At 60.8% G+C, this 20,666-nt stretch overlaps 2 protein-coding genes across 5 annotated transcripts; one reads left to right on the plus strand and one right to left on the minus strand.

Moving 5' to 3' along the window:
• The first annotated feature begins 95 nt into the window (after window positions 1-95).
• SNED1 (sushi, nidogen and EGF like domains 1) lies at window positions 96-18,274 on the plus strand. 4 transcript variants are annotated; one of them, XM_072344335.1, is made up of 33 exons: window positions 96-518; window positions 2,933-3,220; window positions 3,976-4,116; window positions 4,936-5,098; window positions 6,052-6,177; window positions 6,259-6,372; window positions 7,731-7,844; window positions 8,018-8,131; window positions 8,214-8,330; window positions 8,429-8,554; window positions 8,769-8,873; window positions 9,292-9,405; window positions 9,505-9,621; window positions 9,708-9,824; window positions 9,898-10,014; window positions 10,146-10,259; window positions 10,330-10,503; window positions 10,630-10,743; window positions 11,622-11,735; window positions 12,175-12,288; window positions 12,380-12,493; window positions 13,243-13,539; window positions 14,681-14,864; window positions 14,942-15,054; window positions 15,168-15,446; window positions 15,685-15,829; window positions 16,032-16,114; window positions 16,569-16,655; window positions 16,742-16,858; window positions 17,178-17,268; window positions 17,695-17,775; window positions 17,979-18,016; window positions 18,137-18,274. In XM_072344335.1, the coding sequence occupies exons 1-32, from the start codon at window positions 96-98 to the stop codon at window positions 18,013-18,015; spliced, it is 4,554 nt and encodes a 1,517-aa protein (XP_072200436.1). In that variant the 3' UTR covers window position 18,016; window positions 18,137-18,274. The 4 variants fall into 4 exon arrangements, 3 of the variants coding, with proteins under 3 accessions (XP_072200436.1, XP_072200437.1, XP_072200438.1); XM_072344336.1 differs by having other exon boundaries at window positions 17,181-17,268; XM_072344337.1 differs by lacking the exon at window positions 17,178-17,268.
• Window positions 18,275-19,480: 1,206 nt separating this feature from the next.
• On the minus strand, window positions 19,481-20,584 carry MTERF4 (mitochondrial transcription termination factor 4). The gene is made up of 3 exons (XM_072344340.1): window positions 20,225-20,584; window positions 19,967-20,151; window positions 19,481-19,894 (listed from the first exon to the last, which is right to left on the minus strand). The coding sequence occupies exons 1-3, from the start codon at window positions 20,571-20,573 to the stop codon at window positions 19,484-19,486; spliced, it is 945 nt and encodes a 314-aa protein (XP_072200441.1). The 5' UTR covers window positions 20,574-20,584; the 3' UTR covers window positions 19,481-19,483.
• Between the last annotated feature and the right edge of the window lie 82 nt (window positions 20,585-20,666).

The following is a 20,666-nucleotide window of genomic DNA, read 5'->3' on the forward strand; positions in this document are numbered from 1 at the left end:
CCGCGCGTGGGGACCCCCACGGCCACGCCTCCTTCATTTGCATAGCCACTCCCGCCACGCGATCAGCTTTCCTATTGGTCAGCTGCCCCCGAGCTATGCAAATGTGCCCCCCGAGGGGCGCGGCGAGCGAGTCTCTCCGCGGGCAGAGCAGAGCGGAGCGGCGCGGCCGAGCTGCGGGCACGGCTCCGTTCTACCCGCTCCGTTCCCATCCATCGGTTCCTCCGCCATCCGCTCCGCCCCAGGCGCCGCCATGTCGCGGCTGCCGGTACCGGCGTGAGGGAGACGCGGGCCGGAGTGCGACGGGCGCGGCCATGCGGGGCCTGGCGGGCTGGGTGGCGCTGGCGGCGCTGCTGGGCGAGTGGCTGCGGGCGGGCGGCGTGGTGCCGCTGGCGGACTTCTACCCGTTCGGGCCGGCGCAGGGCGACGCCGCCACGCTGAAGCAGGACGACGGCGGCTCCGAGCTGCGGCCCCTCTCCGTGCGCTTCCCCTTCTTCGGAGCGGGGCACACCGGGCTCTACGTGAGTGCCGGGCCGCGGGGGGCCCGCCGAGGGGGGAGCGGGGCAGGCGGGGCCGTGCCGGAGTCCGAGGCTGCCGGCCGCCTTCTCTCCCTCCGAGCCTCTTCTCTTATCTTCCTGCCTTCCTTTCTTTTTCATTAACGCTCCGCTCGTTTCGCTCCCGCCGCGTCTCTTAGACGGGTGGCTGCGTGACCCCTATTGAATCCGGAGCGTCGGAGCGATACCGAGGGCAAACCGCAAAGCTCAGCCTTTGGGGACCGAGCAGAGGCGGCCGCAGGGCCGGGCGGTGCCGGTGGGGCCGGGCAGCGCTGCTGGAGCAGATGTGGTGAGGTCCCGGGCCGTGAGCTGAGCGGCAGATGTGGGACGTGCCTGCCGCTCTCCATGTGCGAGTCATTAATTGAGCTGACAGGACGCACTGGCATCTGCTGAGCGTTCTAAAGCTGCGTTTCCTCCGAGGGTTGTACAACCTTCTGCTTTCCACGCCGTTCCCACCCGGGAATGCTGGTGTGCGGCAGTGTCCCATGCAGTGACCATCAGCTCTGAGGAGTGCACTGTCTTGCTCTGGGATGGGCTCCCATCGGCAGCACCCAGCAGTGGAAGCATGTCCGTGTCCCCGTCCCTCTCACCACGCTGGCCAGCCTCCAGAAAGCTTTCATTTCTGCTGACACTGAATGCACCGCGATCACGCCGGTCGCTCAGGGAGGTAGCAGGCAGATAGCCTGACCACAGTCATGCTTCGGTGCCAAGCCTTGAAGCCGAGGGCTTGGGAAGGAGCAGTCGCTGTGCTTATCTTGGGCTGACCGAGCAGTGTGCTGGGGATGAACCCTTGACTGCTGATGCTTCCTCTCAAAGCATCATGGAAGCAGCGAGAGGTGGTCTGATGGCCTCTGAGGGAGCTGGGATTTGGGAGTGCTCTGCACAGAGAGCAAGGGGGACCTGGCACAGCCAGAGGAGGGTTGTGCAGGCTGCTGGGCTTGGCTGGGTGTTGCCCAACACGCAGGAAGGGATGGGCACGGCACAGGGGCTTGCTGCGACCTGTCCCATTCTTTCCCCTCAGGAGCCCAGCCTGCAGTATGGCTGTGCCCTGGGCAGGCAGACAGCTGACAGCCTGATCCTGCTTGGGACCCTGCTGTGGGTGGCTCTGTTTGGAGCAGCTGGCATGCAAGGTGTCCTATGGGCAGTTGGGCTGGAGAAACCCAGCTCGGTTGGGTTGGAGGAGCAGGGGAAAATGGGCAGGTGTGGATTTCCTGGTGTCTAGTAAGCACGGTGGTCATGCTCCCTGTGCTTTTGGGATGTTGGTGTCTCAGTGGGCTCATCCCGTTTCTCTCATTTGGTCCAAGTTAACCGACAATTCAGAGCGGATTGATGGGGCACAGCACCATTTGTGCCCGTTCCTGCTGGGATGCTCCGATCCGTTGTCTCAGCTGCAGGCACGCATTGCTTGGACCTCGCTGCTTCAACCTCGTGTGTCTTTGGCACAGGGGCTGCTCTGGGATGAAAAAGATGCACTGTCCTCGGGGCCAAATGGCTTTGGTGTCTGCCTTGAGGGGGGTGGCCCTGTAGGGGTGGCTGTCACCTCATGTCCCCAGGGAGCCACACAAGCTGTGGCCAGAGCACAAGGCCCGAAGTGCAGGGCTTGACCCTGGGGGTCCCTCTGGGCCTGCCCTTTCCTCAGTAAAACAAACAAAAAAAACCCTTTCTTGGCACTAACTCTCTCCCATCTTGCTTTAATAAGGGGAAGAATGTTCCTCTGCGGACACTGTGAGGTTACAGAGGGTTTTCTGAAAGGGAATGGCGTTTCCCTCAGTCACAGCGGGGCCTGCCCTGTGCCGCTGCCTGTGGCTCTTGGGACCCTACAAATGGCCACAGCCAATGCAAAGGGCTGCTGGGGACTGCGAGGCGAAGCAGCCCCCCTGGACCTGTCACACCTGTATGCTCACACCTCCCCAGTCACTAATTAACAGAGTTAATCAGCACTGAGAGCATAGGGCCCATGAGAGTGGGCATCCCGTGCTGCCTGCCGGTGTCTGGTAGGACTCAGTGGGCCAGCCGTGCTGGGTGCCACTCATTAGCCAGCATGGACCCCTGCTTTGTGTGCCCCCAGCCCAGGCCGCTGCTCATTCAGGCATTCCTGCTGGGCCTGGCAATGCTCTGGCAGGAGAACAGGGCTGGGTTTGTTTGGTGGAGGTCGGGGGGTGAGGCCACTTTCCCGGCCTGGCCGCCCGTGCTTCAAAGGGCAGGAAGGGGAAACGCTCAAATATTTGTGGAAGGAGGCTGCGGGGGGAACAGGCGAAGCAAAAAGTGCCTTTAAAACAAGAATTCAGCAGGGCTCGGGATGAGAGGGCAGCGGGGACGGCCCCATGGGCACACCTCGGGGCCGGCACCATCCTTGCCTGCTGTCCCCCCCTTGTCTGCAGGTGAACAACAACGGGATCATCTCCTTCCTGAAGGAGGTCTCCCAGTTCACGCCGGTGGCCTTCCCGATCTCCAAGGACCGCCGTGTGGTGGCAGCTTTCTGGGCCGACGTGGACAACCGGCGGGCAGGCGACGTGTATTACCGGGAGAGCCAGGACCGGGCCATCCTGGAACGGGCGACCAAAGACATCGCGCAGTACTTCCCTGAGTTCCCCGACTTCTCTGCCCAGTGGGTGTTCATCGCTACGTGGTACCGAGTCACTTTCTTCGGGGGAAGCTCGTTTTCTCCGGTGAGTGGTGGGGGCACCCATGGGGGTGGGCAGAGCTGGGCATCCTCTGATTGGGGAGGGAGCAATGTGCTTAGGGGTGGGGAGTTTTTAAGAGTAACACCGAAGGAAACGGAGCTTTGGTGTGTTCAACAGGTTCCCCTCTGACTGTGCTGAGGAGCCTGGGTTTGTGCCTGGAGCTCTGAGCCCCTGGGCTGGTGGAAGGCTTGGCTCTGAGGCTTTGTTCCTCTTTGCCGTGAGCCTGACCGCCAGCCTGCAGCTTTCTTCTAAGCTTCAGGGATCCAAAGGCAGGCTTTTGTACAAGAATAAGTTTGATTTCCCATTCAGGAGTGCGGTATTCACTGCACTTGGAGAACCTGGAGAACCTCGTGCTTCCCATTAGAGCCCCAGCAGCTGTGTGCTGGTCATTTCTTGCTCCCTGGGATGGCTGCTCCACCATACTGTAGGGCTGTGCCACTCGCTGTCCTCCCCTGCAGCATTGCTGGGAATAGGAGTTTGTCTCTGAGTATCAATGCGAGGTGCTGGGGTTCCTTAGTCTTGGCTTGGCATGGGCTGAGGCCATTTGGCACAAAAGTGCCACTCTGTACAGTGGGCTGAGCTCCGGTGCTGCTGCTCCCGCTGGCTGTGGGGCTCGTGGCCACCTTTCCTGGGAGAGGAGTCAGTGCTGAAGGAAGCAGCCCCTGCTGCACGCTGTCCTTTTTTGACCCGCTCACTCTGTGACTGTGTTCCCTCACCTCCTTCTCTCCTCCATCCCGCAGGTAAACACTTTCCAGATCGTCCTCATCACGGACGGCAAGCTCTCCTTCACCATCTTCAACTATGAGTCCATCACCTGGACCACGGGTATGCACGCCAGCAGTGGGGGGGACTTTGCTGGGCTTGGCGGCATCGCAGCGCAGGTAAGCAGCTGCCCCAGGCAGCATCCGAGCCCACTGCACTCAGTGCTCTTTGCATTCCCTAGAGCCACCCTGGCAGTGCGGTGTGGCCTGTGGATTTTTGGTGGTGGCTCCCTCCCTCCCCCTGCTTTTTTAAAGTTCTTAAATATCCGTGTGTGCTCTCATTCCCAAAGCTGAGACCATATAGGGGACTTTGTTATAATGAAACCACAGTTCTTTATCTTGGCTGCTGCCTCTTAGTTCCTTTTCCTTCCTAACCTCAGATTTTAAGAGCAGCCCGTCAGCTGCCGCGGCCAGCACAGCTTTTGCTTGTATTTTGATTTCATCCTTGTGTGCGTTGTTGTGTTTAAGAGGGGGGAAAAAAAAACGCAACCCAGTCCCCATTCGGATGTGTGAATTTACCACCAGTTGATCTGTCCTTGGCTCCCCGCCTGCAGGAAATCGCAGGTGTAGAGGAAAGAGGCACGTTTTGAATCCCCAAATTCAGGAGCAGGGTGGGTTTTATGGATGTAAACAGAGCGGTGGCTGCGCACCTCGGCCAGTGAGCAGCCCTCAGGGAGCTCCTATAAGGAGGAGTGGAATCTCAGGGGTGGAAATGTCCCTGTCACCTCATGCCTCTGGGCTGTGGGTGCTGTGAGCACATGCTCCTCAGTGCGGGGAAAAGCAACCATCCCAGGGAACGATCCATCGCTGCAGGGATGCAGAAAGAACCCAGCTGGTGGCAACGGCGTGCGGTCCAGCAGAGCACCCCCTGATGCCGCGGCCCCTCAGGTGCTATTTGTGGTATTGATGGCTCTTTACTTTCTGCCTTTGTCCTCCCAGGCAGGTTTTAACGCCGGTGATGGAAAGCGCTACTTCAACATTCCCGGATCCCGCACTGACGACATCGCTGACGTGGAGATGACGACAAATGTGGGTATCCCCGGGCGCTGGGTGTTCAGAATCGATGATGCCCAGGTGCAAGTGGGGGGCTGCAGCAATACAAGTAAGAGGACAGCAGTTAGGTTTATTTAACTCCCAACCCGACCCCAAACTGTTCTCCAGCCCTTTCTTTCCCTGCCTCGATCCCCACCCTCACTTCCCAACCCCCCGAGGGGAGAGAGCAGCGACCCACGGGTGGAGCAGACAGCTCGAGGGGCTTGGGGGGAGGAGGAGGGAGGGGTGCAGCAATGGGCACACCATCGTTGGAGCCACCGGCCCCCTGCGTGGCTGTGGGAAGTGTTGGCTCCTGGGCTCTGTGCCTGGGGATCCCCAGGCTGGTTGGGATCTACCCGCTTGTGCTGGGATGGAAAACGCCAATGGGGAGGAAAGCTCCTGAGACCAATACAGGCTGTGGGGTACTGGGGAGGAGGCGAGGGGAAATGTGAGGGGCCCTGGCACCGCTGTGGGGCTGGGCTGTCACCCTTCGGGCAGCTCATCTGTCCTGTAGGGCCTCAAGGCAGCACGGGGGCTGTGCCCAGCCATCCCGGCGCATCTTCCACAGAGCCATTGGCCTCCTGTTCCTTGTCCCTGCCCCACCCTGGCTTTGTTTTCTTACCCGCTAATCTACGCGTGTTTCATATGACCTGTGGGTTTGCTTTGGACAGGTTCTCCCATCCATCCCTCTTCCCCTCTGCCCTGGGCCATAGGCAAGGGCTGTCTGGATAACACTCACTGGTTGTCCCTGCCCGGTAGGGCTCTGGCCCTGCCTCCCCACTCCTGCAGCAAGAATAAAACCTTCACCCTGCCTGAGAGCAGCGAGCCCATCTGTGGGGCACACAGCCCCCAAGTGCGGGCTCCCCAAGCTCCCTGGATAGCCGGGTGACCATATCCAGCCCAATGCACGGACGGCAGGGCTGGATGGATGCTGGGACGGACCCTGGCAGTTGCGTGGCTGGAATGCAGCGTGTCAGCCCAGCCGGAGCGGGCTGTGAGCGGAGGGCGTGCGTGTCTCCGCAGCCTCCGTGTGCCTGACACTGCGGCCCTGCCTGAACGGGGGGAAGTGCATTGAGGACTGCATCACTGGGAACCCCTCCTACACCTGCTCCTGCCTCGCGGGCTTCACAGGGAAAAGGTGCCATGTTGGTGAGCAGCCTTCCTGTGCCTCCAGCTTCACTGCTGCCTCCTTGCCTGCCCTGAGCCCCTGTTCTCCCCGTGCTCTTTCAGACGTGGATGAGTGTCTGTCTCACCCGTGCCAGAATGGAGCCACCTGCATCAACAGCGTCAACAGCTACAGCTGCCAGTGCCCGCCAGGCTTCAGAGGTGCCAGCTGTGAGATCGGTGAGTGTCGCGCTGAGATGCAGCCATCGGAGTGGGCTCTGCTGCTCGGAGAGTGATTGGAACCCATCGTGCCTACTGGGCTTCCCAGCTCTGTTCTGAGCATTGAGTTTAGCTGCCCTGTGTGGGAAGGGGATGCATGTGTCTGGGTATGTCGCCTTTGGAATGGGGTACCTGAGGATGGAGGAGCACTGGGAGCTGTGCCACCAGGCTCAGTAGAGCCAGCACGCAGGTGTCAAAGTGGCTGTGAAGCATCCTACTGCCCCAGTTTTGGGCAGCCCTCCTGGTTCTGAGCCGTGTCCACAGTGCTCAGAGAACCACCGATATCCCCAGGCAGGGATGGGGACACAGCGGGATTCTGGGGTTCTCAGACACCCCACGTGCCCTTGCACCGTGCCTAAGGGATGCGCAGAGTTCATGTGGGCAGGCTGGGAAAATCTGAGTGGTTTTCTGAGAGCGTAGAGGAGCCAATGACAGCCAGCTGGTTTCCTGCAGCCTCCCCAGCTGTGTTTAGTGGGAAGCCACTGTTAGACTGTGAGCAGTGCTGGGGAAGGGTCTGCTTGCCTTGCGGTCACCCGCTGGAGGCACAGCAGCTCCGGGGAGTCAGGCTTTGTGCAGCAACTCCCGCTGTGCCCCGGGGACAAGCGGCTTCCAGCGGGAGCCGTGCTGGGCGCCGAGCACCGCGGTCTTGGATCACAACTTGCTGAAAGCAAAGGAAACTTTGCTCTGGCAGCGAGCGCTTCCTCCGCTGGCAGCCTGCTCCCAGGAGTGCTTGTCCCAGCATGGCTGTGAGCAACGTGCCCGCTGCTTTCTCTGCGCTGGAAAGCGCCGGTGCTTGGTGCCTGAGCAGGGGTCTTGGTGGGGCCCTGCTCCATGGGGGGCTTTTACAAGTGGCACTCGGGTCCTGAGCCCTTGGGAGCACCTGGGAGCGCTCCTAGGCTCCCGAGCCCCGGCTCGCCTCCGGATGAGTCACTGCTAATGCAGGCAGCAACATCCGCCGGGGGGAAAAAGGCATCTGCTCACAACACCTCTCCTCTGGGCGTGGGGACAGCAGTGAGGGCTGATGGCCAAGGGGCTCGCACTGGAGCCAGGTTTCCACGGAGCAGAGCAACGGGGCAGGCTCTGCTGGCGGTGCCGGCTCGCCCCGCGCTGGCGTTGGGCTCTGTGTGAGCCTTCGTGCCGGCAGGGAGGGAGAGCGGGGAGTTTCCTTTGGGGGAGGGATCCCGTACCCAGAAAGCAAAGCTGGATGGAAGCCGTCTGAGCTGTCCTTGCCCAGTACTGCCTTGGCAGCGGCAGAGGACACGGTGTGCTGGTCCTGCGTGTGGATTGATCCACCCCCTTCTCTTTGCTGTCCTTTGCAGAAGAGTCACCGTGTGAGACCAAGGTGTGCCAGAACGGCGGGACGTGCCAGGTGGCAAATGGGACAGCGGTGTGCACGTGCCAGCCGGGGTATGCAGGAGGAGATTGCGAGACAGGTGGGCACTGATCAACAGCAGGAGCCCGCCTGGCAGGGATGGAGCTGTATCCCACTTTGTCAAGCTGCATTCCTTCCCCTTTGTCCTCACCCAGCTTTTTTCCTTGGTCCCCGAAGCTGTAAGTCTATGGTGCCGCGTGTGTCCAACCAGCCCCTCCCTACCCTGTGTTACAGAGGTGAACGAGTGTGAGTCCAGCCCCTGCCTGAACGGAGGGCACTGTGTTGACCTGGTTGATAACTACACGTGTGTGTGCCTGGAGCCCTTCGTGGGACAGCGCTGTGAGACAGGTGCCTGGTGCCTGCATGCCCGGGGCAGCCAGCGGCAGTTCCCACTGCCCCCCTCTTGGGCTCATCGCGTCCTCCCCTCCAGACCCTTCCTCCTGCGAGGACCGGAGCTGCAGGAACCGGCAGACATGTAACTACATCCGCCCGGGACGCTACATCTGCACGTGCTCCCCGGGCTATTATGGCAACAACTGCCAATACGGTGAGCGGTGGTGCGGGGATGTCACGGTGGCACTGGGCTGCACAGAAAGGGCACCTCTGGTGTCCAGGACATCCTCAGCAGCATCTCCTTCCCTGCAGGTGGCCCCCGTGTGCCCAGTGCCTGCCTCTCCAACCCCTGCCAGAACGGGGGCAGCTGCCTGGAGCTGGAGCAAGGCTATGCCTGTGACTGCCCAGAGGGCTATGCTGGGCAGAACTGCCATGACAGTGAGTACCCAGAGTCTCTGTTGGGGTGCCACCTTGCTGGGGAGGCAAGGGAAAAGCTGCCCATGCAGTTTGTTCAGGGCTTCAGGACTGAGCTGTGCTCCCTGTCTCCCAAGCAGCTGTGCCCTGGGGCTTTTGGCTGTGGGTCCTGAGCTGCCCCAGTAGTGAGGCTGTTCTGGCACCACAATACAAAGGGAACTCCCTCCATCTCTTGCAGAGCTAACTGAGGGCTGTGAGTGTCGCAATGGGGGCAGCTGCCTGGAGGGGAATGTCACCATCTGCCAGTGCCTGCCAGGTTATTTTGGCCTGCTCTGTGAGTTTGGTAGGTGATGGCTTCTTACACGCCGCTCGAATTTTTTTGTGTTTGCTCCCTCTTCTGGACACCTAAAGCAGCCTGGCTCCAATGTGAAGGATCCACCCTGTGTCCAAACCTAGCACAGCAGCCTAGCTAAGGCCTGGAGATATGCTTCTTGTAGTGAGGAGATGTCACTCTTGCTGTGCTTTGTGGCACGCCTTTCCTAAGCTCTGGGCATGGCCTGGAGATGGAAGCTCTAGCTGAGCATGCTGTAGCTCCCTCCTGCATCCCAAATTACCCTTACCATCCTTATGGCCATCAGAGAGGTGCGTGGGGAGGTGCATGGTCCCTTCAATCTCATTAAGCCCTGTAAAGCTCTGGGGTCTGCTTCTGGCTGGAAGGTGCTGCGCTGCAGCTGATGGAGGTTCTTGCTGTGTGTTTGTAGAAGTGACCACCACGCCGTGCAATGTGAACACGCAGTGTCCAGATGGTGGCTACTGCATGGAGTATGGTGGGAGCTACCTGTGTGTGTGCCACACCGACTATGGCAGCAACCACAGTGAGTGCCCTTGGCTGGAATATGGGGACGGTGCAGGGAGGGACACGGAACGGGTGTGTTCAGGATCTGTAGCTCTGAGGTTTTAATTTGGCTTTGCAGCGGTGCCGTCCCCCTGTGACTCTGAGCCCTGCTTGAACGGGGGCTCCTGCGAGACTCAGGACGACTCCTACACCTGCGAGTGTCCCTCAGGCTTCCTGGGCAAGCACTGTGAGAGAGGTACGTGCCAGAGAGAGCAGGACCTGGCCTGTGGGGCATGGGCCTTGCTGGAGAGCCGGTGGGCATCTCCTGTTCCCCTCCTGCAGCCCGGCCGCGGCTCTGCAGCACGGCGCCGTGCCGCAACGGGGGCACATGCAAGGAGGCTGATGGCGAGTACCACTGCGCCTGCCCCTACCGCTTCACCGGCCGCCACTGCGAGATAGGTACGGCCCTGACATGGAGAGGGGAGGTGGGCTGCGTGCATCCTGCTTCAGACTCAGCTGCTGCTGCCCACAGGTAAACCGGACCCCTGTGCCTCAGGGCCCTGCCAGAATGGGGGCACCTGCTTCCACTACATTGGCAAGTACAAGTGTGACTGCGCCCCGGGCTACACTGGACGGCACTGCGAGATCGGTACGTGCGAGCACTGCTGGATGTCACCTCCTTCCCTGCCTTCCAAACCACTTTAGGGACGCAGCTGGGGGTGAAGTGGCAGCTGCTCTGCACCCTGCTGGTTCCACACCGGTGCCTTCTGCCCTTCCTAGTGCCATCTCCCTGCTTCCTGAGCCCCTGTGAGAATGGTGCGACCTGTGAGGACCTCGGCGGGGACTTTGTGTGCACGTGCCCCATGGGCTACACAGGGAAGCGCTGCGGGACAGGTAAGGATCCTGTGCTGCCATAGCCCTGTCCCGGGTGCCTGAGCCACACTCACTCCCTGTCTCTCTGCAGAGATTGACTGCGGCATGCCCAGCGCTGTGAAGCATGCCCAGGCCTCCTTCAACTCCACCACGGTGGGCTCGCTGGCCAAATACCACTGTGAGCTGGGCTACGTCCTCAGCCAGCACAACAGCCCCCGCGTCTGCCGCTCGCAGGGCGTCTGGAGCGACCCTCCTGAATGTGACGGTAGGCAGTGTCAGGAAATGGCTGAGCCATGGCCCTGGCTTGGGGCTGTGTTGCTTCTGCCTGTGTCCACAGGACCCTGGTGCTCACCTCTTTCACCTTATCTGCCCCCTGCCCAAACTCTTGCAGAGATTGACGAGTGCCGATCTCAGCCCTGCCTGAATGGCGGCCAATGCAAAGACCGCATCGCCGAGTTCCTGTGCGTGTGTGAGCCGGGATACACGGGCCTCCACTGTGAGTTGGGTAAGAGAATGCACAGAGCTCACATGGGGAGCAGAGGAGGGAGTCCCTACGGGTGGCTGTCAGTACAGCTGCAGTCATGCAGCTGGGAGTGGGGGGCTGCCTGTGTGCCCCAGTTTCCATCTCCTGCCCACTTGTGGCTCAGAGGAGCCCCCAGCCCACATGGGGAGGGTGCATGTGCTGCTTGTCCATCCATGCCAATCTGGCATTGATGGGGCTGTGATTCCCAGGGGGTTGGGCCTGAATCCCCTGAATAGCTTTCATGTACCTCCAACACCCCCCTGCTTGTCACAGCAGTGTTTGCTGGAGGACAGTCCCAAAGTGATCTTCATGTTCTGAGCATGTGTAATGAAGGCCCAGATTGCAGGATCTGGGCACGGAGTGACCCACAGCTCCAGAGTTCCTGGCCAAGAGGGAGTATGATGGAAAAGCAGCTTGAGATTTAACCTTTTGTGGGGGTAGAGCAGGCTGTCCTTCCCACAGCAGTTCCTTGCACTTGCTCTCCTATGTGCATACATTCATCATGGCAGAGGGGCTCTGTTGCTTGCTGTTTGGTGGGTGCTGGTGGGAGAGGTGGCTGGTGGGACACTGCACAGGTGGGTGATGGGGTCAGCTGGCTCACATGTGGTGCCTTCAGGAGGGGATTGGAGGAAGGGATGTACCATGCACACCCTATCTGTGACTCGTGGTGTCACGGCACAGCTCCACAACATGAATTTTCTCCATCCATATTACCACACTGTCCAGCCCCAGGTGAGGCTGTCATTGCCCAGGGGAGTTTAGGGCAGTGAATGACATTGGGAGGAGAAACTGCGTCTCCCCAGACTTTTTGTCCTGCCTGCCAGCCCTGGCTCTGCTCTGAGCACGTCTCCTCCCTGCAGAAGTTGACGAGTGCCAATCAGAGCCCTGTAAGAACGGTGGCACCTGCAGGGACCTCCTGGGCTCCTTTGCCTGCTCCTGTCCCGAGGGCTTCGTGGGAACCCAGTGTGAAGAAGGTAGGGACCCTGCTGAGCAGGGACTGTCACTTGGGCTCAGGGACGTGGCCAGCACCTGTGCCTAGGCAGGTGTTGGGTGTCTGTCACAGGGTTGGCACTCAGTCTCAGATGCCGCTGGGGATACAGACTTAACCTTGCCCTGGAGAGAACTCAGCTGTCTGTGCTGCTCATTGCATCTTGTGTCTGCCAGCGGCAGAGCTGACACTTCTCCCTTGGGGAGGGAACAGCCCCAGCAGAGGGCTCGGGCAGAGCAGGGTGCCTGTCTGCTTGGCAAGGCGGTGCTGTGCCAGGGCACTGAGGCCACCGTGGCATTGAGCTGGGGATTCTGAAGGTGGGCTCTGGCTGGCAGCCCAAGGCTACACTTTTGTGTTGCTGCTGTGGTCATGCATGGGGCCAGCTGCCAGCACATCAGCTCACATCAGCCTGCTCTCTCCTGCAGAAATGGATGCCTGTGAGTCAGACCCTTGTCAGAATGGAGGGGAGTGTGAAGGTGATGGAGGTTCCTACCTGTGTGTGTGCCCAGAGGGTTTCTTTGGTTACCACTGTGAGACAGGTGAGGCATGCAGGAGGGCAGTGCTGCAGCCCTGCACAGCTGCTGCTGCTGAGGCATCAAATGCCATTAATGTCTCTCTCCTATTCTGCAGCCAGCGACCCCTGCTTCTCTAGCCCATGTGGGAGCCGAGGCTACTGCCTGCCCAGCAATGGCACCCACAGCTGCACCTGCAAAGTGAGCTACACAGGCAAGAGCTGCGAAAAAGGTAAAGGCCCTGAGCAGCAGCACCAGGACGTGGTGAGGGGCTAAACAGCAGTGTGCCTGCCCTGTCAGCCACCATCAAGGGGCTCGGCCATCGGGGACCTGCAGCTCACCTCCCCCTGGCAGGGCTTGGATCTTACCTCTGCCAGGGGAGCCCCGGCTCTGTGGATGCTGAGGGCAGATGCCAACAGAGCTTGATCGTACCAGGTGCTGGGTGGCTGCTGGAGGAGATAGTGACAGCACGAGAGTGAGGCACATGGGGATGCTGGGGACAAGTTCCTCCGGCAGTGCAGCAGGGGTTGCGTTTGCTTTGGATGCCTTTGGGAGAGGAGGTAAAGAAAATGGCTTAAAGCCTCCAACTTCAGAGCTGGAGCATCCTCGAGGCCCCTAATCTGGTTTAAGCAATCCCTGTGGGGTGTTAATCTGGAGGAAGGTTGTTAACTCTGTTCCCACTTGGTCCAGTAGCTGGAGGCAGGTGCTGTATTGCTAGCTTTGCCATGCAGGCTGCCTGCTCACCCTGGCTCTGCTCAGGCCCATAGGGGTGGCTGGGTGGCCCCAGCTCCTCCAGCAGACACTTGGCACCTGGCATGACCAGCCAGTGGCAGCCATAGGGCTTCTGCAAGCTGCAATGCAAGAGAGAGAGAAAGAGAGAGAGAGAGGACCCTGTCCTCCATCTGCGTTTCGTTGCTGGGGTGTGTTCTCTAAAGATTCATGGCATTACCTCTCCCCTTTGCTTTTGCCCACACCCTGAAGAATTGCTGCCACCAACCTCATTAAAGGTGGAAAGGGTGGAGGACACTGGTGTGTTGATTTCTTGGCACCCTCCTGAGGACGCAGCCGCCAGGCAACTCATAGACGGCTACGCCGTGACGTACGTATCCTTCGACGGCTCTTACCGCAGGACAGATTTTGTGGACCGAAGTCGTTCTGCCCACCAATTGCGGGCACTAGCCTCCGGCAGAGCCTACAATATTTCTGTCTTTTCAGTCAAACGCAACGTGAACAACAAGAATGATATCAGCAGGCCTGTCATGCTCACCACGCGCACTAGTGAGTAGCGTCCTCAAGGGAATCAGGTTGTGAGTACAGGCCCTGCAGTGCCTGGGGCATTGCTCCCAGCCCGGTGCCCTCCCCAGGGTCGCCTCTGGCTTCTCGTGTCCTGGAGATCTGCTCCAGCCTGAACCTGCTGGCCATGGTGTGGCTGAAAGAGGCGGTGTGCAGGCCTTGAAGTCCTGGGTTAAAGTGCTTGGAATAGATGGTTTTCTTTTTTGACTCTCTTCTGTGGCTACTGAGAGCAGGGTCTGAAAAGAGTAAGCAGGCCCCCTAGGGCTGGTATGGCTTGTCTGTGCCTGCAGCATCGTGCTGCACTTGCTGTTGGGGTCTGGGCCTGGCTGTAGTCAGCCTGGCAAAGCCTCAGTGCAGGCTGGGCGGTGAGGCTGGAGTGCCCAGCAGAAAATGACCACTGTGTTGCTTTCTGGGACCCAGCTTGCCTCAGCAGGCATAGGAGACCTCTGCTCTGTGGGTGGGGGCAGTGGGGTGTGATGACAGCTTCCTTGGGCGTGGATCATTGCTGTGGGACAAGCAGATGCTGCTGCATCCTCCATCACACGTAATCCCTGGCCTGTGGATGGCTGGAGTATAAATTGAAAGCAAACTGAGGATGAAAGAGATTGGAGCTGGAAAAACTTCCTTGTACAGAGAGGGGAGGCCCAGGGGCTGGATCCCTTTGGTGCTGAGTTAGGCTGAGCCCAGTGCTGCCCAGTGTGGCACCAGCCCAGAGGTGGCCTTGGGCTGGGAGCAGGCAGCAGGGGTCTGAGTGTGTGGGGCAGCTGGGCAGCCTCTGCCACTGGGTTAGCTTTGGGTCTGGGCCTTATCCATGCTGGTGTGTGTGTGGCTGGGTGGAGGCTAGAGGCCGGGCAGGCAGCACCAGGCCTGGGGATGTCTATGAGCTGGACCCATGGGCTCCATGCTTGTTGAAGAGCAACCAACAAGGGGACCAGGCTGGGTGCCCCCAGCTGCCCAACGCTGGGGACTCAGGGCGGTGACACTGAGCCATCCTGGTGCTGTGGATGTGCCCGTGGTGGCTCTAGGAAGGCTGGTCCAGATGGCAGGCTGGGGCATGGGAGATATGGGATGCGGGAAGGATGCTGCTGACCGTGGCCCTCCGCGCTTCTCTGCTCGCTCCGGCCAGGACCGCGTCCGGTGGAAGGCTTTGAGATCACGAACGTGACGGCCAGCACCATCACGGTGCAATGGGCTCTCCACCGGCTCAAACACTCCACCGTCAGTAGGGTGCGTGTCTCCATCCGCCAGCCTGGGGACCTGGAAGACCGCACGGTGGAGCTGAACAGCAGCGTGGCCAAGTACACCTTCCTGTGAGTGTAGTGGGTGGGCGGTGGGACCGGCCGTGCTCACGAGCCGCCCCACTCACGTCCCCTGCCCACCTCCACAGGGACCTGCAGCCAGGAGAGCGGTACATCGTCCATGTCACGACGCTGAGTGGCATGGGGACAGAAGATCACCCCTCAGAGAGTCTGGCCACGGCCCCCTTCCACGTGTGGACGAGTGAGTGTGGCTGCGTGGTGCAGGCTGCCTGGGCCTTTGCTGGGCTGGGGTTGAGCTCGAGAGGCTCGAGGTCAGACTCTGACACTGATCCTTTTCTCTCCCTCCTTTTCCAGGGCCTCTCCCCCCCCGCAACCTCACAGCCTCCCGCGTCACCCCCACCTCTGTGTCCATGACGTGGGAGCAGCCGCCCACCGGTGCCGTGGAGGGGTACATCATCAACGTCACCACCGCGCAGAGCGTCAAGAGCCGCTATGTGCCCAACGGGAAGCTGGCGTCCTACACCGTGCGGGACCTGCTGCCCATGCAGCGCTACCGCCTGTCTGTGACAGCTGTGCAGAACACTGAGCAAGGGCAAGTGCACAGCGAGCCCATCCACCTCTACGTCACCACCCGTGAGTGCCCGTCTCTGCCCCCAAAGCAGGTGCCTGGGGATGGGATGGGTCCCCCATTGCAGGGAGCCGGGGGGGGGGGGGGGTAGGTGCAGAATCGCATCTCAGTGATCCATTGTTGGGGAAGGGAGCAGCACGTGGCCCAGGTGGCATCGTGTTCCCTTAGACAGCTCTAAATGGCACCCTGGGGACCCATCTTGCTGCCTGCCTCTCTCTAAGCCTGACTCTTTGTGGTCTGCAGTGCAGAAGGATGGGGCTCCGGAGAGGCGCTGGAGCCAGGCTGGCCATCCCCGTGTCCTGCGTAACAGGCTGCCCCCAGCCTTCCTGCCCGAGCTCCGCTTGCTCGCAGACCACGACACAGCTGAAGAGCCCTCAGCAGCCCCCAGGTAGGCACTGGCAGACTGAGCACAGCCCAAGCCAAGCCTAGCTCCAGCTGGGCTGTGTCCCTTGCCCGCCCCAGCCTCACTCCGTGAGCTGCCCGCAGCACTTGCACTGTGCTATGAACCACCTGCAAGTGCTTCACTCAGGCTGCCTCCAGCCTTTGAGGATCCTGCCTTGGCTTACACCCTTACGGCTGTGCTCCCCCAGGTTCACTGAGCTGGTGGATGGCAGAAGGAGGATCAGTGCCAGGTTCGGCACTTTGCCGAGCAAATCCATCACCGTGAAGACACGTAAGTGCTTTGCTGCCTTTCTGTCCCCCTTCTGTCACCATGTGCTGTCTCCTCTAGGATAGGGTTACAATGAGGCAGGCTGGGGGAGCCATAGGGCAGGGCAGAGCCACTTGTCCACCTCTCCCTGGACATGCAAACATCTGCCCCACTTAAGGAGAGGGGTGGCCTCTAGCAAGTTGGGAAGCCCAGAGATGGCTTTTGGGTGATGGAAAACGTGGGATACAGCATAGACTGACCTACGCTGCCAGCAGCAGGTGCTGCCTCATGCTTGAGGCAAGCGAACCCCTGGTTTGCTGTACCCCAGGTTCCAAAAGGGAAGGACTAAAGTGCTGCCCCAAGCGTAGCCAGCCCCATGATGCTAGGCTGGGTCCCCCTGCCTGCTGCTGCTGCTGCAGAAGGGCTGCTTTTGGGTCTGGCTCAGGCTGGAAGTCACATTGACCCTCTCGTTGCCCAGAGCCAGAGGCTCCCATGAGGCTGGAGAACACCGAGGAGCCCAGCCGGAGCAGTTTGGCACTGCAGCTGCGAGAGGCATGGAGCAAAAGTGAGTCTGGGGTGGACATGGCTGGCAGGGAGCTGGCCCTGTGGATGTGCACGGCTTTGCTTGACGGCAGTGCATATTTTTTCCAGGCATCAGGCAGAACTGCTCCACAAACCCCTGCAAGAATGGAGGCACCTGTGTAAGCGAGAGTGAATCCTACCATTGCGACTGCAGCCCGGGCTTCAAGGGCAGGCACTGTGAGCTAGGTGAGTGCTGTGCTGCTGCAGGGTGTGTGACAAGGCCGGCAGCTGTCCCAGCAATGGGGTCCCATAGGGCACAGGTCACTGAGCAGCCCCATCCACACCCAGCTCCCAGGCTCTGGCTGAGCCTCCAGCAGCCAGGATCCTGCTGTGTCCCATGGCACCAGTAGGCTGGAACTCTCTTCTAGAGGGTCCGCTCCGAGTGACAGAGCTTGGAGCTCCAGGACTGCAGTGGGGGATCCTGGGGGGCCTTGATGGCCTCAGGGCACAGGCAGGCAGGGCCAGAGGTGGGCTTGCTGATAGCTCCCCTCTCCTGTTCCCCAAGCAGCCTGCAAGAAGGTGCCACACTCGTGCACGCGGCTGTACTCGGAAACCAAGTCATTCCCTGTGTGGGAAGGAGGCACCTGCCACTACCTGTGAGTACTGCCCGCGGGTTGTGCTCCCCCTTCCCCTGGTGCCGAGAGCCAAGGCTGTCAGTGCGGCACGGCTCCAGGGAAGGGAGAGCGAGCACAGGGCTGTCCCGTGCCGTGGCCTTTATGGCTGCCTGGCACCGCTGGCAAAGCCTGCAGATCAGGGCAGGGTGTGACACGGTGCAACCCCTGCCTGCCAGCCCAGCTCAAGGCCACCTCTGTCCCTGTTAGAGGGCCGGCATCCATGTTGGGACATGGGGGGCCTCTGCCGTGCCCCCAGCCTGCTTGTGGCACAGGTGCAGCAGCCCAGCTCTTTGCCCGGGCATGCAAGAGTCAGCCACGTTCATATCAATAAGGGGAGGCCTTCCAGTGGTTACAATCACAGCTCTGTCCTTGTTACTCCATGCAGCTCCCCTCTCTCTGTGTGTGCAGGTACAAGAGAGTATACAAGGTACAGCAGGATGTATGCTACAAGGAGAGCTGTGAGAGCACCGGTTCCAAGAAAACCAGCAGGTACAGCCAGCAGAAATGTTGCCCCCCCCTCTGCTCGGGGGCCTCATTGTGGGTCCTGGGGTGCTGTGGGCAGGGAGGGGTGCAGGGCAGCACACGAGACACGTGCACACTCACTGCAGCTCCTCGAGGCTGCAGTGTTAGCGCCTTGTGGGAGCAGTGCATGAGGTGCTGCAGGGCTGATGGGTCGTTTCCTTCCCTTCCAGAAAACGAAGCGACAGTCACACACTGAAGAAGCCATAGTGTAAGTGTCTGCTCCAGGCACAGGCAGAAGCCCTGAAGGGGGGCAGGTCCCAGGCACAAACTGATGAGCTTATTGGGGGGGGTTTGCACACCAGCTCATTCTCCTCCTGCCCCTCTGCAGGGTTCAAAGCAGGAGGAGCTTCATCCTTCCACGTCTAAGGGCTTCTGAAACACCAGGAAGATCAGATCTGCTCACTGGGTTGAACGCAGCAGGGCCGCCTTCCTGCCTGGCCTCAGCCATTCCCTCTCCTCCAGCCCATTAGGGACACGCAGCCAGACTGGCATCCAAGCAGCGCTGCCTTCTCTCTGCCACACCAGCAGTGCCTTTGCCCTGCCTTGCCTTACCTGCCCCGGGGGGTCCCTCAGCCCCTCTGGGCTTCTGGCTCTGCTCTGGACCCAACAGGCTGAGCCCACCAGCAGCTGCACCAACCTGTTTTCATAATCCAAGGTGCTAAGAAGTTACCTATAACCCCCAAATAAAACAATTGAACGTGGACCCCAAAGCCTTAGCTATCCCTGAACCCCAGCCCGCACGGCCTGGTGGGGAGGAGGTCTTCTTTACATCCACTCCCTACATTAGAATTGGAGGCGCAGCCCTGTATTGGAGAGGGGTGGCGCTTCAGGCAGCTTCCACTGCCCCCATTTGGTTGTCCTTTACTTCGCTTTGTAAACCATGTGTGGTTTTAACCACCTTCCCAGCTCAGAAAGTGATAGAGCACCTCGACTTTACCAGGAAGGCTGGCAGCAGGGGGGTGATGCTGTGTGCCCCCCCTGCACTGCCTGCAGCTCAGCACCCTCAGTCACCCAGTGGGGCTGCTGCCATCACCGTGCTGTTTGTGGGTACCCCGGTGCCTGTAGCAGAGCCAGCAAGGAAGAGGGAAAAAAAGTAGCTTAGAACCATTCCTAGTTGTTGTGAGTTTGTACGACGATGCTAGTTAAACATAGATTTGTGTATTGCCATACACGGTGTATATTATAAATTAATACGTACCAGAGATATATCGTAGTTACGGCGTAGTGTTGTTTCCCTGGCAGCCTCGGTGCTGCAGGCAGGAGGGGGGACAGCCCTGCAGTGCTGGGTAAGAAGCAGGGAGCCCTGCAGCGCTGGGGATGCCTCTTCTGCCATGGGGAGAATGAGGTTTGCAGGTGGAGCCCCTTGTTTATCTCTAAGGCTGCAATGGGATCCTCCCAGCCCTGGGAGCCGGAGCAGGCTGGGCTGTGCCCCACAGCAGGGCCTGCCCCCTCTGCTGCCCTCCCTGCAGTGCTAAGACAGCAGCCTCCAGCACAGCATGTAACACAGCCAAAAGGTTTTAACCTAGTCTTTAAAAGAAATTAGTTATTGGGGTTCCGTGGGTGTTGGTTTGTTTTTTTTTTGGGGGGGAGGAGGGGGTTGTTTTTTGTTTGGTTTTGTTTTTAATAAATAAATAAAAACACTTGATAGAAACGCTATATTCTGTGGAGCAGCTGCTCACTGGGCTGGGGGGGGACACGGGGCAGCTCGGGAGGGCTCGGTGCAGTGCAGGTCCCTGCCATCTCGCTGTGCGTGCATTGCGGCGCTGCCATCCTCATCCTCATCCTCTTCCTCATCTTCATCCTCCTCCATCTCCTCCTCTTCCTCCTCCCGGGCCAGCAGCCGCTTGAACACCTCGTACTCCTGTTGCGAGGCTCGGGCTGTGCCGGCCACGAAGTCTCCCTCTGCCGGCCGCAGGACGTCCCGCAGCGCGGGGTTGTCGCTCTGGCTCTGGCCCTTGTGCGGGGTGCGGTACAGCCCCCGGCGCTCCAGGAAGATGTGGCGGCTCCTCAGCTCGGCGAAAGGCGTGCAGAACAGCCGGGCCTTCACCATCTCCTTCTGCCGGACGCCCATCCTGAAGTACGCGTACTGCACGCGGAAGCAAAGCGGAGCTCAGCGCCGGCCGGGCCGTACCCGCAACCCCGCTGCAACGCCCCGCACCTGGAAGTGGTGCTGCACGCGGTCCGGCTCCTCCAGCAGCACCTGCGGGCAGCTCCGCAGCAGCTCGGCCAGCTGCTCGGCCGTGAACAGGCAGCGCTCCCGCAGCAGCCGCACCGCCGCCTCCATCCTCCGCCGGGGCAGCGTGAACACCTCGGGGCAGCGGCCCGCCGCGCTCTGCAGCCGCGCTAAGCGGGGATACGGGCTGAGCGGGGGGGGGCTGCCCGGCCCGGCCCTGCCTCCTCCCAGCCCCGGCCCTACCTCCTTCCAGCCCCAGACGCCGCAGGTACTCGGCGCGCTCCTTCAGCTGCGCGGTCGCCATCCGCAGCAGCCTCGGGCTCCGCTCCAGCAGCCCCAGCGCGGCCTCCGCGCTCAGCCCCAGCAGCAGCAGCTGCGCCGCCGTCTCCGCCCGCCGCTGCGGCTCGAGCCCCGGCTGCAGCAGGAGGAGCCGCCGGGCCTGCGCCCGGCTGAAGCCCATGGCCAGCAGCTCCGCCGCCTCGCCCTCCTCCGGGCCCGGCGTGCCGCAGCGCTGCCGGGAAGCCGGGCCCGGCGCGGGGAGGACGGCGCGGGGCGCGGATACCCGCAGCACGGCCAGCAGCCGCCCCGCCATGGCTCCGGGAGGAGCCGCGCACCGCGCAGCCGCCGCACTGCAGGGGCTGGGCACGGGGAGGGGAGCCCCGGCCGGCAGCCAGCACGGTGCCCT

The sequence above is a fragment of the Excalfactoria chinensis genome, chromosome 9 (genome assembly GCF_039878825.1).
Source record: "Excalfactoria chinensis isolate bCotChi1 chromosome 9, bCotChi1.hap2, whole genome shotgun sequence".
NCBI lineage: Eukaryota > Metazoa > Chordata > Aves > Galliformes > Phasianidae > Excalfactoria > Excalfactoria chinensis.

Coding starts and splice junctions, on each gene's coding strand:
- MTERF4 (XM_072344340.1), bottom strand. CDS start 20,573: ATGGCGGGGCGGCTGCTGGCCGTGCTGCGGGTATCCGCGCCCCGCGCC. Junction 20,152..20,224: donor GCGTCTGGGGCTGGAAGGAG/GTAGGGCCGGGG, acceptor ATCCCCGCTTAG/CGCGGCTGCAGAGCGCGGCG. Junction 19,895..19,966: donor GCGTGCAGCACCACTTCCAG/GTGCGGGGCGTT, acceptor TTCCGCGTGCAG/TACGCGTACTTCAGGATGGG.
- SNED1 (XM_072344335.1), top strand. CDS start 96: ATGCAAATGTGCCCCCCGAGGGGCGCGGCGAGCGAGTCTCTCCGCGGG. Junction 8,555..8,768: donor TGGGCAGAACTGCCATGACA/GTGAGTACCCAG, acceptor CATCTCTTGCAG/AGCTAACTGAGGGCTGTGAG. Junction 17,269..17,694: donor GGAGGCACCTGCCACTACCT/GTGAGTACTGCC, acceptor CTGTGTGTGCAG/GTACAAGAGAGTATACAAGG.